This window comes from Bufo bufo, chromosome 2, assembly GCF_905171765.1.
Source record: "Bufo bufo chromosome 2, aBufBuf1.1, whole genome shotgun sequence".
In the NCBI taxonomy this organism is placed as follows: Eukaryota; Metazoa; Chordata; class Amphibia; order Anura; family Bufonidae; genus Bufo; species Bufo bufo.
The window spans coordinates 553,518,523-553,533,757 of NC_053390.1; the positions used below are offsets into that span (position 1 = coordinate 553,518,523).

The following is a 15,235-nucleotide window of genomic DNA, read 5'->3' on the forward strand; positions in this document are numbered from 1 at the left end:
GGGTGAGATAAATATCTTGGTCAAATGCCAACTTTGTATAAAAAAATGGGAAAAGTTGTCTTTTGTCAAGATATTTCTCTCACCCAGCATGGGTATATGTAAAATGACACCCCAAAACACATTCCCCAACTTCTCCTGAGTACGGCGATACCAGATGTGTGACACTTTTTTGCAGCCTAAATGCGCAAAGGGGCCCACATTCCTTTTATGAGGGCATTTTTAGACATTTGGATCCCAGACTTCTTCTCATGCTTTAGGGCCCCTAGAATGCCAGGGCAGTATAAATACCCCACATGTGACCCCATTTTGGAAAGAAGACACCCCAAGGTATTCAATAAGGGGCATGGCGAGTTCATAGAAATTTTTTTTTTTTGGCACAAGTTAGCGGAAATTGATTTTATTTATTTTTTTCTCACAAAGTCTCCCTTTCCGCTAACTTGGGACAAAAATTTCAATCTTTCATGGACTCAATATGCCCCTCACGGAATACCTGGGGGTGTCTTCTTTCCGAAATGGGGTCACATGTGGGGTATTTATACTGCCCTGGCATTCTAGGGGCCCTAAAGCGTGAGAAGAAGTCTGGAATATAAATGTCTAAAAATTTTTACGCATTTGGATTCCGTGAGGGGTATGGTGAGTTCATGTGATATTTAATTTTTTGACACAAGTCAGTGGAATATGAGACTTTGTAAGAAAAAAAAAATAATTTCCGCTAACTTGGGCCAAAAAAATGTCTGAATGGAGCCTTACAGAGGGTGATCAATGACAGGGGGGGTGATCAATGACAGGGGGGTGATCAATGACAGGGGGGTGATCAATGACAGGGGGGTGATCAGGGAGTCTATATGGGGTGATCACCACAGTCATTGATCATGCCCTTGTAAGGCTCCATTCAGACGTCCGTGTGCGTTTTGCGGATCCGATCCATCTATCAGTGGATCCGTAAAAATCATGCGGACATCTGAATGGAGCTTTACAGGGGGGTGATCAATGACAGGGGGGTAATCAATGACAGGGGGGTGATCAGGGAGTCTATATGGGGTGATCACCACAGTCATTGATCATGCCCTTGTAAGGCTCCATTCAGACGTCCGTGTGCTTTTTGCGGATCCGATCCATCTATCAGTGGATCCGTAAAAATCATGCGGATATCTGAATGGAGCTTTACAGGGGGGTGATCAATGACAGGGGGGTAATCAATGACAGGGGGGTGATCAGGGAGTCTATATGGGGTGATCACCACAGTCATTGATCATGCCCTTGTAAGGCTCCATTCAGACATCCGTGTGCGTTTTGCGGATCCGATCCATCTATCAGTGGATCCGTAAAAATCATGCGGACGTCTGAATGGAGCTTTACAGGGGTGTGATCAATGACAGGGGGGTGATCACCACAGTCATTGATCATGCCCCTGTAAGGCTCCATTCAGACGTCCGTGTGCGTTTTGCGGATCCGATCCATCTATCAGTGGATCCGTAAAAATCATGCGGACATCTGAATGGAGCTTTACAGGGGGGTGATCAATGACAGGGGGGTAATCAATGACAGGGGGTGATCAGGGAGTCTATATGGGGTGATCACCACAGTCATTGATCATGCCCCTGTAAGGCTCCATTCAGACGTCCGTGTGCGTTTTGCGGATCCGATCCATCTATCAGTGGATCCGTAAAAATCATGCGGACGTCTGAATGGAGCTTTACAGGGGGGTGATCAATGACAGGGGGGTAATCAATGACAGGGGGGTGATCAGGGAGTCTATATGGGGTGATCACCACAGTCATTGATCATGCCCCTGTAAGGCTCCATTCAGACGTCCGTGTGCGTTTTGCGGATCCGATCCATCTATCAGTGGATCCGTAAAAATCATGCGGACGTCTGAATGGAGCTTTACAGGGGTGTGATCAATGACAGGGGGGTAATCAATGACAGGGGGGTGATCAGGGAGTCTATATGGGGTGATCAGGGGTGATCAAGGGTGAATAAGGGGTTAATAAGTGACGGGGGGGGTGTAGTGTAGTGTGGTGCTTGGTGCAACATATTACTGAGCTACCTGTGTCCTCTGGTGGTCGATCCAAACAAAGGGGACCACCAGAGGACCAGGTAGCAGGTATATTAGACGCTGTTATCATAACAGCGTCTAATATACCTGTTAGGGGTTAAAAAAATCACATCTCCAGCCTGCCAGCGAACGATCGCCGCTGGCAGGCTGGAGATCCACTTTCTTACCTTCCGTTCCTGTGAGCGCGCGCGCCTGTGTGCGCGCGTTCACAGGAAATGTCGGCCATCGCGAGAGGACGCGCCGGCGCGTCCACTCGGAATGAATCAACCACCTCCAGGACGCGTCTGTGCGTACAGCGGTCCGGAGGTGGTTAAAGGGCTTCTGTCACCCCCAAAACACTTCTTTTTTTTTTGGGCTTGTTAAAATCCTTATTTAACGACTATTCCCTATATAGGGCTCTTACCTTTGGCTGTGGCTTCTTTTCCTTAAAAATCGATATTTTAAAATATGCAAATCACTTCACTACCAGCAAGTAGGGCGTCTACTTGCTGGTAGCCGCCGCAAAAAACTGCCCCGTCCTCCTGTTGATTGACAGGGCCATCCAGCGCTCTCCTCCTCCGGCTGGCCCTGTCAGCACCGAAAGAGAAGACGTCATCGGCACAGGCGCACTGAGGGAGTGCTGAGGAGGCGAGCCTCCTTCTGTCAGAGCGCCTGCGCCGAATGAAGACAGGCGCAGGATTTGAAATGCTGACAGGGCCAGCCGGAGGAGGAGAGTGCTCGCTGGCCCTGTCAATCAACAGAAGGAAGGGGGCGTTTTTTTGCGGCGGCTACCAGCAAGTAGACGCCCTACTTGCTGGTAGTGAAGTGATTTGCATATTTTAAAAGATTGATTTTTAAGGAAAAGAAGCCACAACCAAAGGTAAGAGCCCTATATAGGGAATAGTCGTTAAATAAGGATTTTAACAAGCCCCCCAAAAAAAAAAATGTGTTTTGGGGGTGACAGAAGCCCTTTAATATTAATTAAATATTTATTATTAAATTGAACCAAAACTTGATTACAATTATGAGTAACTAAAATTAAATTCGCCAATATATTATCCCAATCTTCGTTGGAAATTCCCGGACAATCAATTTGCCAAGCCTTTTGTGCCGAGCCGAGGTGGCTTCCTCATGCTGCTGCCACCTCCACACTTTGTTGTCGTGCCACTCTGTGGACTTCTTCATGCTGTTGCCACCTCCACAATCTCTCGTCGTTGTGCAACTCTGTGGCCTCCTCTTGCTACTGAGACCTCCACAATCTCTCGTCGTCGTGCCATTCTGTGGCCTCTTCATGCTGCTGACACCTCCACACTTTGTTGTAGTGCCACTCTGTGGCCTCTTCATGTGGTTGCCACCTCCACAATCTCTCATTATGCAACTCTGTGACCTCCTCTTGCTGCTGAGACCTCCACAATCTCTTGTCGTTGTGCCACTATGTGGCCTCCTCATGCTGCTAACACCTCCACACTTTGTCGTTGTGCCACTCTGTGGCCTCCTCATGCTTCTGACACCTCCACATCCTCTCGTCATCATGCTATCCTGTGGCCTCCTCATGCTGCAGCCACCTCCATAATCTCTTGTCGTTGTGCCACTCTGTGGCCTCCTCATTCTGCCGCAACCTCCAAACTATGTCACCTTGCCACTCTGTGGTCTCCTCATGCTGCTGCCATCTCCACACTATGTTACCTTGCCACTCTGTGGCCTCCTGATGCTGCTGCCGCCACTTCCACACTCTGTCATTGTGCCTCTCTGTGGCCTCCTGATGCTGCTACCATCTACAGACTCGTCGTCGTGCAACTCTGTTGCCTCCTCATGCTGCTGACACCTTCACAATCTCTCATCATCTTGCTACTCTGTGGCCTCCTCATGCTGCTGACACCTCCACACTTTTTCGTTGTGCCACTCAGTGGCCTCCTCATGCTTCTGACACCTCCACATCCTCTCGTCATCATGCTACCCTGTGGCCTCCTCATGCTGCAGCCACCTCCATAATCTCTCGTCGTTGTGCCACTCTGTGGCCTGCTCATTCTGCCGCAACCTCCAAACTATGTCACCTTGCCACTCTGTGGTCTCCTCATGCTGCTGCCATCTCCACACTATGTCACCTTGCCACTCTGTGGCCTCCTGATGCTGCTGCCGCCACTTCCACACTCTGTCATTCTGCCTCTCTGTGGCCTCCTGATGCTGCTGACACCTACATAATCTCTCATCGTTGTGCCACTCTGTGGCCTCCTGATGCTGCTGACACCTCCACAATCTCTTATTGTTGTGCCACTCTGTGGCCTCCTGATGCTGCTACCACCTACAGACTCTGTCATTGGGGCACTTTGTGGTCTCCTCATGCCGCTTCCACCTCACCACTATGTCATAGGACCACTCTGTGGACTTCTCATGCTGTTACCACCCTCCCCACTTCATGACTGGGCCACTATTTAGCCTTTTTGGCTTGGCTGACATCATCATTTATTATTTGACCCTTCTGATCTATCAGAATGAAGGTAAAATAAGACGCACAACTGATCCTCTCTGTGTAGCAGCTGTAAGGCCTGTATGGTCCCATCAGAATTGGCAAATGATTTGGTAGCCAAAAACAGGAGTGGGTACAAAACACAGAAGACTTGCAAATATTCCGTTCACGTGTCATCTCTGTTTTGGATCCACTCCTGTTTTCTTTGGCATTAGCAATACTGAAGAATTACTGACCAAATGCTGACCGAGTGAAGGCGGATGCTCCACAGACAGGATCAGTTTTTTTGGGGTCATTGTTCTGACGGATCAGAGGAAGGGCAAAATAATCAGTGACATCAACACAAACTTACTGCTGACACTCTCTCCACTCTGTCGGGGGGCTCTACTTGTTTAAAGGGTTTCTACCACCAGATTTTGACCTAATTAGCTGTCAGACACTAGCGATCTGCTAGTGTCTGCTGTACCTAACCATGCTATTGTAATTCCTTTCTCTGCAGCGGTTACCCTAAAAAACGTAGTTTTATTGGTATGCAAATGAGCCTCTAGGTGATATGGGGGCGTCTTTTCAGCACCTAGAGGCTCCGTCCACTCACCATTTCTGCCGCCCAGCGCGCTCCAGCCCGCCCCTCTACTCTAGATTGACAGCCTACTTCTCTCCATCTCGGCCGAATTCTCGCGCCTGCGCCGTGTGCTTCTGTATTCGGCGCAGGCTCAGTGACTGTCTCCCTGTGCTGGCATCTTCACTGCGCCTGCACAAATTACGGCGCAGGGAGCAGTCCAACAGTCACTGCGCCTGCGCCGAATACAGAAGCACACGGCGCAGGCGCGAGTAGGCTGTCAATCTAGAGCAGAGGGGCGGGCTGGAGCGCGCTGGGCGGCAGAAATAGTGAGTGGACGGAGCCTCTAGGTGCTGAAAAGACGCCCCCATAGCACCTAGAGGCTTATTTGCATACCAATAAAACTACGTTTTTTAGGCTAACTGCTGCAGAGAAAGGAATTACAATAGCATGGTTAGGTACAGCAGACACTAGCAGATCGCTAGTGTCTGACAGCTAATTAGGTCAAAATGTGGTGGTAGAAACCCTTTAAGCATTTAATAGAACAGGTTCTGTAGACATCTATATGGAATCAGCTGACAACAGTGTAACATCAGGAAAGGGTTATATGTTTTGCTGTAACTGTTGTCAACGTCGTATATGCATTCTGTATGGGTACATATTTATTTTTAGTTCGATTTTTTTTCCTTTTTCTTTATAATTAACTGCAGCCACTCCTATTCTGCTTGCAGGGTAACACGTTTTTTTTTTATTTTTTATTCTGCTTGCTTATTGCATCTTTTGTAAGGAATTGAAACCCAATCACAAATGTATTTCAAAGACCTCAAGAAACATAATAATACCCTACAACTGAATATATAAAGGTCAGCATGACCTTCTCAGTGCTTAAAACACACTCTTTTATGTAAATGTCAAGATGCATGTAGATGCTATGGGTAGATAGAAAGAATTGTTTTCAAATTGTAATATAATGTGGCATGCAACCTATCTCTTTAGATATATGCCATACCTCATTCTCAATATTCTTTTCTGTAAAGAAACCACAACTGTTGGCAAGCACTTGGGTGCCTTGCTCCGCAAGTGTCATCACATCCTTAAAGTCAGCAGAAGGAACCTTTTGACTGAACATTATGGAAGCACTGCACAAAAGGAAAACATAAGTTAATTATTGAAATACAGTATATGACAAAGGTATTTTGAGAAAAAGGATAGAAATCAGACCATGTATTTGCCTTCATACAGTACAGTTGTTCCCATTCATTTATAATGAGTCTATCATAGAATAGTGCAAAGCAACAAAATTCTAATGGAAAATAAATATGTGAACAGAGATAGATACACACATAGACAAAATTTTATGTACCCTTCCGTTAAAGAAAAAAGAAAAACAAAATGGTCATGAAATAACTTGAAACTAACATAGTAACATTGTTTGTAAGACTGAATTTCCCTCATTTTAGGGCAAAAAAATATTTCCGACGCCAATCAGGCAATGAAAATAAATCCCTGGATCAACAACCCATCTCTGGCAACTATAACATGTAATATTATTACACTCCAAAAATACATCCAGGCCACTCTTGAACTATTTTAGTGAGTTTACCATAGACCTCCTCAGGCAGTGAGTTCCATAGTCTTACTGATCTTACTGTAAAGATTCCTCTTCTATGTTTGTGTAGAAACTTTTTTTCCACTAGACAAAGATGATGTCCTATTGTCACAGTCACAGTCCTGGGGATAAATAGATGATGGGAGAAATCTCTGTACTGCCCCCTGATATATTTATAAATGGCTATTAGATCTCCCCTCAGTCATCTTTTCTATAAACTGAATAATCCTAATTTGGATAATCTTTCAGGGTACTGTAGTCCCCCCATTCCAGTTATTACTTTAGTTGACCTCCTCTGGACCCTCTCCAGCTCTGCTATGTCTGCCTTGTTCACAGGAGCCTGGAACTGTACACAGTACTCCATGTGTGGTCTGACCAGTGATTTGTAAAGTGGTAGGAGTATGAGGGTCATTTATTAATACCTGCATTTTAGAAGCCAGACTTAAAGAGGACCTTTCATCAATATAATTTTACTAAACTAACACCCCTACCTAATAGTCCGGCATCCACTGATGTTCCCCCTTTTTTTTTTTTTTAAATCGACCACCGAATGTAGAAATAATAGCCCCGTTTGTTCTGCTGCAGCGCCTGTCACTCAAGCGCTTTTTTGTATGGGGCGTTGCTAAACTAGTTTCTTTGCTATGCTCCTTGGCTGAGAGCGCAGCCAATCACAGCGCTCGTCTCTCAGCCAGGCAGAAGGAGCTAAAGTTCTCGACTTTAGCTCCTTCTGCCTGGCTGAGAGACGAGCGCTGTGATTGGCTGCGCTCTCAGCCAAGGAGCATAGCAAAGAAACTAGTTTAGCAACGCCCCATACAAAAAAGCGCTTGAGTGACAGGCGCTGCAGCAGAACAAACGGGGCTATTATTTCTACATTCGGTGGTCGATTTAAAAAAAAAAAAAAAAAGGGGGAACATCAGTGGATGCCGGACTATTAGGTAGGGGTGTTAGTTTATTAAAATTATATTGATGAAAGGTCCTCTTTAATAACTCTGTGCTCTGACAGTGGATCAGTTTAAGTTATGAAGAAACGCCGTCCTCTACATAACTTCGGCACATCCACCTCCGGTCTAAATCTACGCAAGCTTCCTTGCTGGCTTAAATTTAGACCATTTTCTACACCTAAAACAGATGTAGAAAATGAGACAGCCCCCTTTTTTAAGACATGGCGTGAGCGGGGAAAAGTCGCAGATTGTGGCACAAATAATTTTTGAGCCGAATTTGTGCCAGAAATTTGTCAAAAATAGGCAAATTTCTGTTAGTAAATGACCCCCTATGTTCTCATCACATGCATCTATGCCATTTTTGATGCAACCCATTATCTTATTGGCTTTGGCACCAGCTACCTGACATTGGTTTCTATGGCTTAGTTTGTTTTTCCACTTCAGTGTTAGGCCTCTTTCACACTACAGTATGTCGATTTCAGCGTTTTGCGTTCCGTTTTTCACGGATACGTTGTTCCGTTTTTTTGTTTCTGTTGTGTTTCCGTTTCGGTTCCGTTTTTCCGTATGGCATATACAGTATACAGTAATTACATAGAGAAAATTGGGCTGGGCATAACATTTTCAATAGATGGTTCCACAAAAAACGGATACGGAAGACATACGGATGCATTTCCATATGCATTCCGGTTTTTTTGCGGACCCATTGACTTTAATGGAGCCAGGGAAAGTGATTTGCGGCCAAATATAGGACATGTTCTATCTTTCAACGGAACGGAAAAACGGAAATACGGAAACGCAATGCATACGGAGTACATTCCGTTTTTTTTGCGGAACCATTGAAATGAATGGTTCCGTATACAGACCGTATATGGAACGCAAAAAACGGCCCGCAAAACGAAAAAAAAAAACGGTAGTGTGAAAGAGGCCTTACCCAGTGTTTTACCATTTAGTATGTACAGGTGACTTGTGTTATTCCTTCCCATGTGCATAACCTTACATTTTTCAGTGCTAAACCTCATCTGCCACTTTTCTGCCAAAGCCTCTAATCTATCCAGACCCCTCTGTAGCAGTATACTGTCCTCTTCCGTGTTAATTACTTTACACAGTTTAGTGTCATCTGCAAAAAAAATATTTTTTCTTGTGCAAGCCTTCTACAAGATCATTAATAAAAAAATATTGACGAGAATAGGGTCCAATATTGACTCCTGAGGCACCCCACTGGTGATGGCGACCCAATCTGAGTGTGTACCATTAACCTCTTCAAGCGACATTTTTCAAATCTGACATGTGTCAGTTTATGTGGTAATAACTTTGGAACGCTTTTACTTATTCAAACCATTCTGAGAATGTTTTCTCGTGACACATCATACTTCATGTTAGTGGTGAATTTGAGTTGATACGTTGTACCTTTATGCATTAAAAAAATAAAATTAGCAGAAAATTTTGACAAATTTGATATTTTTTTAAATTAGAATGTCTAGATTTTTAAGACAGATAGGCCTTTTTCACACTGGCATCGCGGGTGATGGTCAGATAGGATGCAGGTGCGTCTCAGGGAAAATAGTTGTGTTCTTCAGTTTTTCCGCGCGAGTGAAATGCATTTTGCATGCGCGTGATAAAAAACTGAATGTTTGGTACCCAGACTCGAACCCGGACTTCTTCACTGAAGTTCGGGTTTGGGTTCGGTGTTCGTGATGAGCGCGGTGACGTAAGCGCAGGTCCTTTTGCAGGTCCTTCAAGAAGAACAAAGAACAGGATCCCAGCTGCGCGGTCAAGTGGATGGGGTGAGTAATGTTTTTATTATTTTTTAACCCTCAAATGACATTTGACTTTGCATTCTGTATTAAAGAATGCTATTATTTTCCATTATAAACAGGTTATAATGGAAAATAATAAAGTAATTGGGGTCCTGGGTCGCTCATCCCTAGTCTCCTTAGCAACCACCCATGAAAATCGCTTCCGCACTTTCTTGCGGATGCTATTTGATTTTCATGCAGCCCCATTCATTTCTATGGGGCCTGCGTTGCGTGAAAAATGCAGAATATAGAACATGCTGCGATTTTCACGCAAAGCACAAATGATGCATGAAAAACATCACTCATGTGCACAGCCCCATTGAAATGAATGGGTCAGGATTCAGTGCGGGTGCAATGCTTTCACCTCACGCATTGCACCCGCTCGGAATACTCGCCCGTGTGAAAGAGGCCATAGTGATACCTCATACAATCTTTATTACTTAACATTCCACATATATCTTCTTTATGTTTGCATCATTTTGTAAATGTCCTTTTTTTAGGAAGTTAGAAGGCTTAGAAGTTTAGAATCAAATGTAAAAAATTTTAAGGAAATTGCCAAAACCGACATTTTTAAGGAGCACAGGGGCGTTGCTAGGGTCTGAAAACATCCGGGGCACAAGCCCACTGTACCACGCCCCCGTGAAGCCATGCCCCTACCCCGTGAAGCCACGCCCCCATTGCCACCGGGGGGGAAAGGCCCTTCACAGTAGTTATTAACCCTTTTCAGCAGTCCCCCGTTCACAGTAATGATTAACTCCTTTCAGTGAATGGGGGACTGCTAAAAGGGGTTAATAACTACTGTGAAGGGTCTAGCCATCTGGGCAACCCCACAGATCATCCCCCCACCCCCCTTGTACTTGTTCCGCTGATCCGCTACTTGCGGGCTGTGTGGGCATGAGTTCAGTCACTTCGGTGGGCAATCCCGTCCTGCGGCACGTGATCCCACGAGACCCATGACCTACAGCGGCAGGTCTCGCGAAGATCCCGCACCGCAGGACGGGATTGCACACGGAAGTGACTGAACTCATGCCCACACAGCCCGCAAGTAGCGGAACAAGTACAAGGGGGGTGGGGAATAGCCAAATAAAAAAAATGCTACCAGGCTAGCATAACATTCGGGGCACTGGACAAAACATCCAGAGCTCAAGCCCCCAAATGTTTTGACCTAATGAGTCTGACGCCCTGAAGGAGCAGTTCAGTCATAAAGTCACTTTGTGAGGCTTACATAGTACAAACAACACATAAATGACTCCATTTTAGAAACTACACCCCTCAAGTTATTCAAAACTGATTTTATAAACTTTGTTAACCCTTTAGGTGTTCCATAGGAATTAAAGCAAACGCTTTGACCCAACAAATTGGAATTTAGAAATGCATGGCTGCAAAAATTAAAGCTTAACATTTATTTTGAATATAATGTTGCTTTAGCCCCAAATAGTTTATTTTCACAAGGGGTAACAGGGGAAAATGCACCCCACAATTTGTTATACATTTTTTCCTGAATACGGCAACACCATATATGTGGTCGTAAGCCGCTGTTTGGGGTCACGGCAGCACTCGGAATTTTGTAATATTTAATTTGCTGAAATTGTTTTAGGGGCCATAACATTTTTATTTTGTTCACCAATGTAGCTGTGTGAGAGCTTGTTTTTTTGCAGGACGAGCTGTAGTTTTTATTAGTAACAATTTGGGGTGCATATGTCTTTTTGATCACTTCTTATACCATTTTTTGTGGAGGTGAAGTGGGTAAAAATGTCAATTGTGTCAATGTTTTTTATGGGGTTCCTCTTGCAGTAAATACTATATGACAATTTTATTCTGGGGTTTGATACGGTTATGGCAATACCAAATTTATATTTTTTTATGTTTTACTACTTTTTCAGCAGAAAATACGTTTTTTGTTTAAAATAAATTATATTTTGCATCACCATATACTAACATCAATAACATTTTTATTTTTTCCCCAATGTAGCTGTGTGGGGGCTTGTTTTTTTGTGGGACATACTGTAGTTTTTATTAGTATAATTTTGGGGCACATAATCCTTTTTGATCACTTTATGTAAAAAAATTTGTGTAGGTGAATTGGGTAAAAATGTTTTTTATTTTATTGGGTTCCTCTTGTGGTAACTATGATATGATAATTTTATTCTGTGGGTTGATATGGTTATGGCAATACCAAATTTATATAGTTTTTTTATGTTTTACTACTTTTTCAGCATAAAATCACTTTTGTGTTAAAAATAAATGATATTTTGCATCGCCATATACTAAAGTCCATAACTTGGCTTGGCTTGTTTTTCGCGTGACAGGCTGTAGTTTTTATTGGTATCATTTTGGGGTACATATGACTTTTTTTTATCACTTGGTACTTTTTTTGTGCAGGGGAGGTGATAAAAACATTACATTATTTTTTTACGGCGTTCATTGCGCAGGATTAGTAACATGATATTTTTATAGATCACGTCATTACGGACACAGCGATACCAAATATGTGTAGTTTTTTATATATTTTTTTCATTTTTTTATGACATAAATGAATGGATATGAGAAAAGACAATTCAAATAAAAATTTTATTTAAATTGACATTTTTTTTATTTTTTTACACTTTTTTTTCTTACTTTACACTTATACTAAGGGTGATCTGACCCTCGGAGTCTCATCATCCTTAGGTACATGACAGCGTAGACACCTTTGTAAGGCGTCTGGTTGCCATGGCACCCACTGGGCTGCTGCCATTGCAGCAGTAGTATCCGGATGGAAGAGAGAGGGAGCTCCCTCCCTCTCAACCCCATGGATGCCGCCACCGGCTACTGATCATGACATCTATGGGGTTAAATGGCTGAGAATCAGCACCGATTTTGGCCGTAGCAGCAGAGTGTCAGCCTTAAGTTACAACTGCCATTCTCTGCTGATGGCGGCGGCTCAAGAACGGATCACAGCCGGCACAGAGGAGCAGGGGGCATCGGGGCGGTGTGAAGTGGTGGCATCGTGTGACATGATCAGGGGCACTGAGGATCACTAAATCACTGGGAGCACAGTGGGGGTCATGGCAGCACACAGGTGGTCATTGCTGATTTCAGGCTGTGATCTCCAGCATGGAGATCACAGCCTGAAACCAACATTTTCACTCTGAAGCGCTCCGATTTGTTAGTCTGCAGACTAACCAATCGGAGCACTTGCCAGCAAGGGACTACTCTGATTGGTCCCTTGCCGGCTTCCCTGGTGTCTCTGATCTGGGGGAGAGTGGAGACTCCGGGGCTGTGACACTTTATAGTGTCACATCCCAGTAAGCAGTTTGGACGTGACTGTATGTCCAAACGCGCAAAATTACTTGCGATTTGGACATACATTTATGTGCAAATACAAGAAGGGGTTAATAACCAACCTTTGTTTTCTATTACTGAGCCATTTACTTACCAACATACAGACATTTTCTCCAAGTCCAAGCACTCTCATTTTATATGCTAACCTTTTATGTGGCACAGAATAAAATGCTTTGGATAAGTCAAAACTGATTAAATTAGTTTGACAAAAGTCATAATAAATAATTACTGAAAATCAGATATTGCTTTTGAATTGTGGTTCAACAGAATAATAAAAAAGAAAATAATAATAATAATAAAACTGGTATCCCTAGAAAAGATAGAAAATAATTTGACCATAGGGACATGTTAAACTAAGGTGTGTCCTGTAATTAGTAGTGTTGAGCGAGCATGCTAGGCCGAACTGCTGTTCGGCTCGAGCAACGCTATACTCCACACATTCAACTGCTCGGCCGAATACTGCGGGTGCTCGAGTACAATTTAATACAATGAAAGTCAATTGGAAACCCGAGCATCAAACCATGCACCCCCCGCTCTGAAGAAGAGAGAGTGTCTGGTTCACAAAAAAAGGTTAGAAATTGATGGAAAACCCCATCAAAATGGTTTGGAAACAGCACTAAGAGGATAGCTGGATGCATCTTGGACTTCTATTATCTACGACATACAATAGACAACCACACAACGGCTATATGCCAAAAGCCAGGTATATGCAAGCCATCAATCTATCCATGAGACAGATGACAGGCTTAGTCAGCATACCTTACAATGGCAGCCTTGTGCACTATGAGACATTCCAAACCAGCTCTCATCTGACTGAGAGCCAGTAAGCCTCAAAGTTACTTCAGATCTGTTGGATGGCTTGGGTGGACCTGCGCACCTAGATCAATATCATTAGGGAGACAAAAAGTTTTCTGATTGTCCTAGAATAATATTCAATAACCTTTCTATACAGTTTTGTCATCTAAAAACGAATTTGAATAAACATGGGCATATGGAAAAGACATGCAAATGAGCAGAATCTGCCTTGTTTTTCAACTGAAAAACCATTTGCATGGAAAATTTGCGATCTACACTACTCATGAACAGCGCCATCTATTGGTTTAATCATTTCTAACTTTTTTGTGAACCAGACACCCTCTTCTTTTTCGAGCAGGGGGTGCCTGGGATTCTCCCATTGACTTCCATTGTGCTCGGTGAAGCACACGAGCATACCGATGTGTTCTGCCAGAGCACACAAGCACTTTGGTGCTCGATTTAGACTTGTAATTAGCATCGCAGGTGTCTTCAAAATTGTAATCAGTCTGTCTATTTAAAGGGTACAAAATAGTCACTACTTTCATGGTGTGCATCACACTGTACATGGACTAAAGAAAGCTAAGGAGAGAGTTGTCTCAAGAGATTAGAAAGAAAACATATTAAAGATAAAGTCAATAATACCATCTACATACAGCTTGATGTTTCTGTTACTACAGCTGCAGATATTATTCAGAAGTTTAAGATCTAAGGGACTGTAGCCAATATCCTCAGACATAGTTACAAGAGTTAAATAAATGACAAATTGAAGAGATGGAGAATACATTGGTACCCAAAGAGCCCAGAACAACTCCAAAGTCAAGGTACACTGTCAGAAAATGTGGTTTCATTCATGGGTGCTCCAACAGGATAATGACCAAAAAACTTCTAAGAGTCCTGATCTAAATCCTATTAAACATCTGTAGAAGGAGCCAAAAAATGCAGTCTGGAGAAGACCTTCAAACTTGAGATAGCTGGAGCAGTTTGGTCACGAGGAGTGGCCCAAAATACCTGTGAACAGGTGCAGAAGTCTCATTGAGAGTTACAGAAATTGCAGTGATTGCATCAAAAAAGTTGTGCACAAAAATTTTAAGTTAAGGGTACCATCATTTTTGTCTAGGCCAGTTTCATTAGTTTGTTTTATAAATTATTCTGTTGAACCACAATTCAAAAGCAATGTCTGATTTTCATCATTGATTTTCAGTAACTATGTATTTATTATTACTTTTGGCAGGTTCAAGTTATTTCTGTGACCACTGTGGGTTTTCTTTCTTCAATGGAAGGATACCAACAATTCTGTCCATGTGTATAGATAGATAGATAGATAGATAGATAGATAGATAGATAGATAGATAGATAGATAGATAGATAGATTATAGTATACATTTAATTATTAATATTTAATTATATTACAATCCCTTTAACCTAGTTTCTGATAAACAACACAGAGTGGGTTTCAGGGCACTAGAAAGGTCCACATAACCACACCCCTGAGGAGATAGATAAACAGAGAAATAAACAGATATGAGATATATTATAGTCAACAGAGATAAATATTTGTTTCTTTAGACATTTTTTTGTACCTTAATTTTAATTTATCTTCCCCATAACTGGCAAAGCGAGAACATAGCCTGTTGGACATCACAGTAAGTAAATGCAGTGGCTGCCTTTCAAGTTTCTGAAAAACAAGAACAATTTAAAATATATTT

At 43.0% G+C, this 15,235-nt stretch overlaps 1 protein-coding gene across 1 annotated transcript in view; it reads right to left on the reverse strand.

The window, feature by feature from the left end:
• The window catches only part of GC (GC vitamin D binding protein), a 322,446-nt gene that overhangs the window by 165,562 nt on the left and 141,649 nt on the right, over window positions 1–15,235 (reverse strand). Inside the window, exons 6-7 of the mRNA XM_040418123.1 lie at window positions 15,110–15,204; window positions 6,074–6,203 (exon numbers count right to left, since the gene is read on the reverse strand). Of these exons, the coding sequence (XP_040274057.1) occupies window positions 6,074–6,203; window positions 15,110–15,204 (225 nt within the window). The remainder of the gene's footprint in view (window positions 1–6,073; window positions 6,204–15,109; window positions 15,205–15,235) is intronic.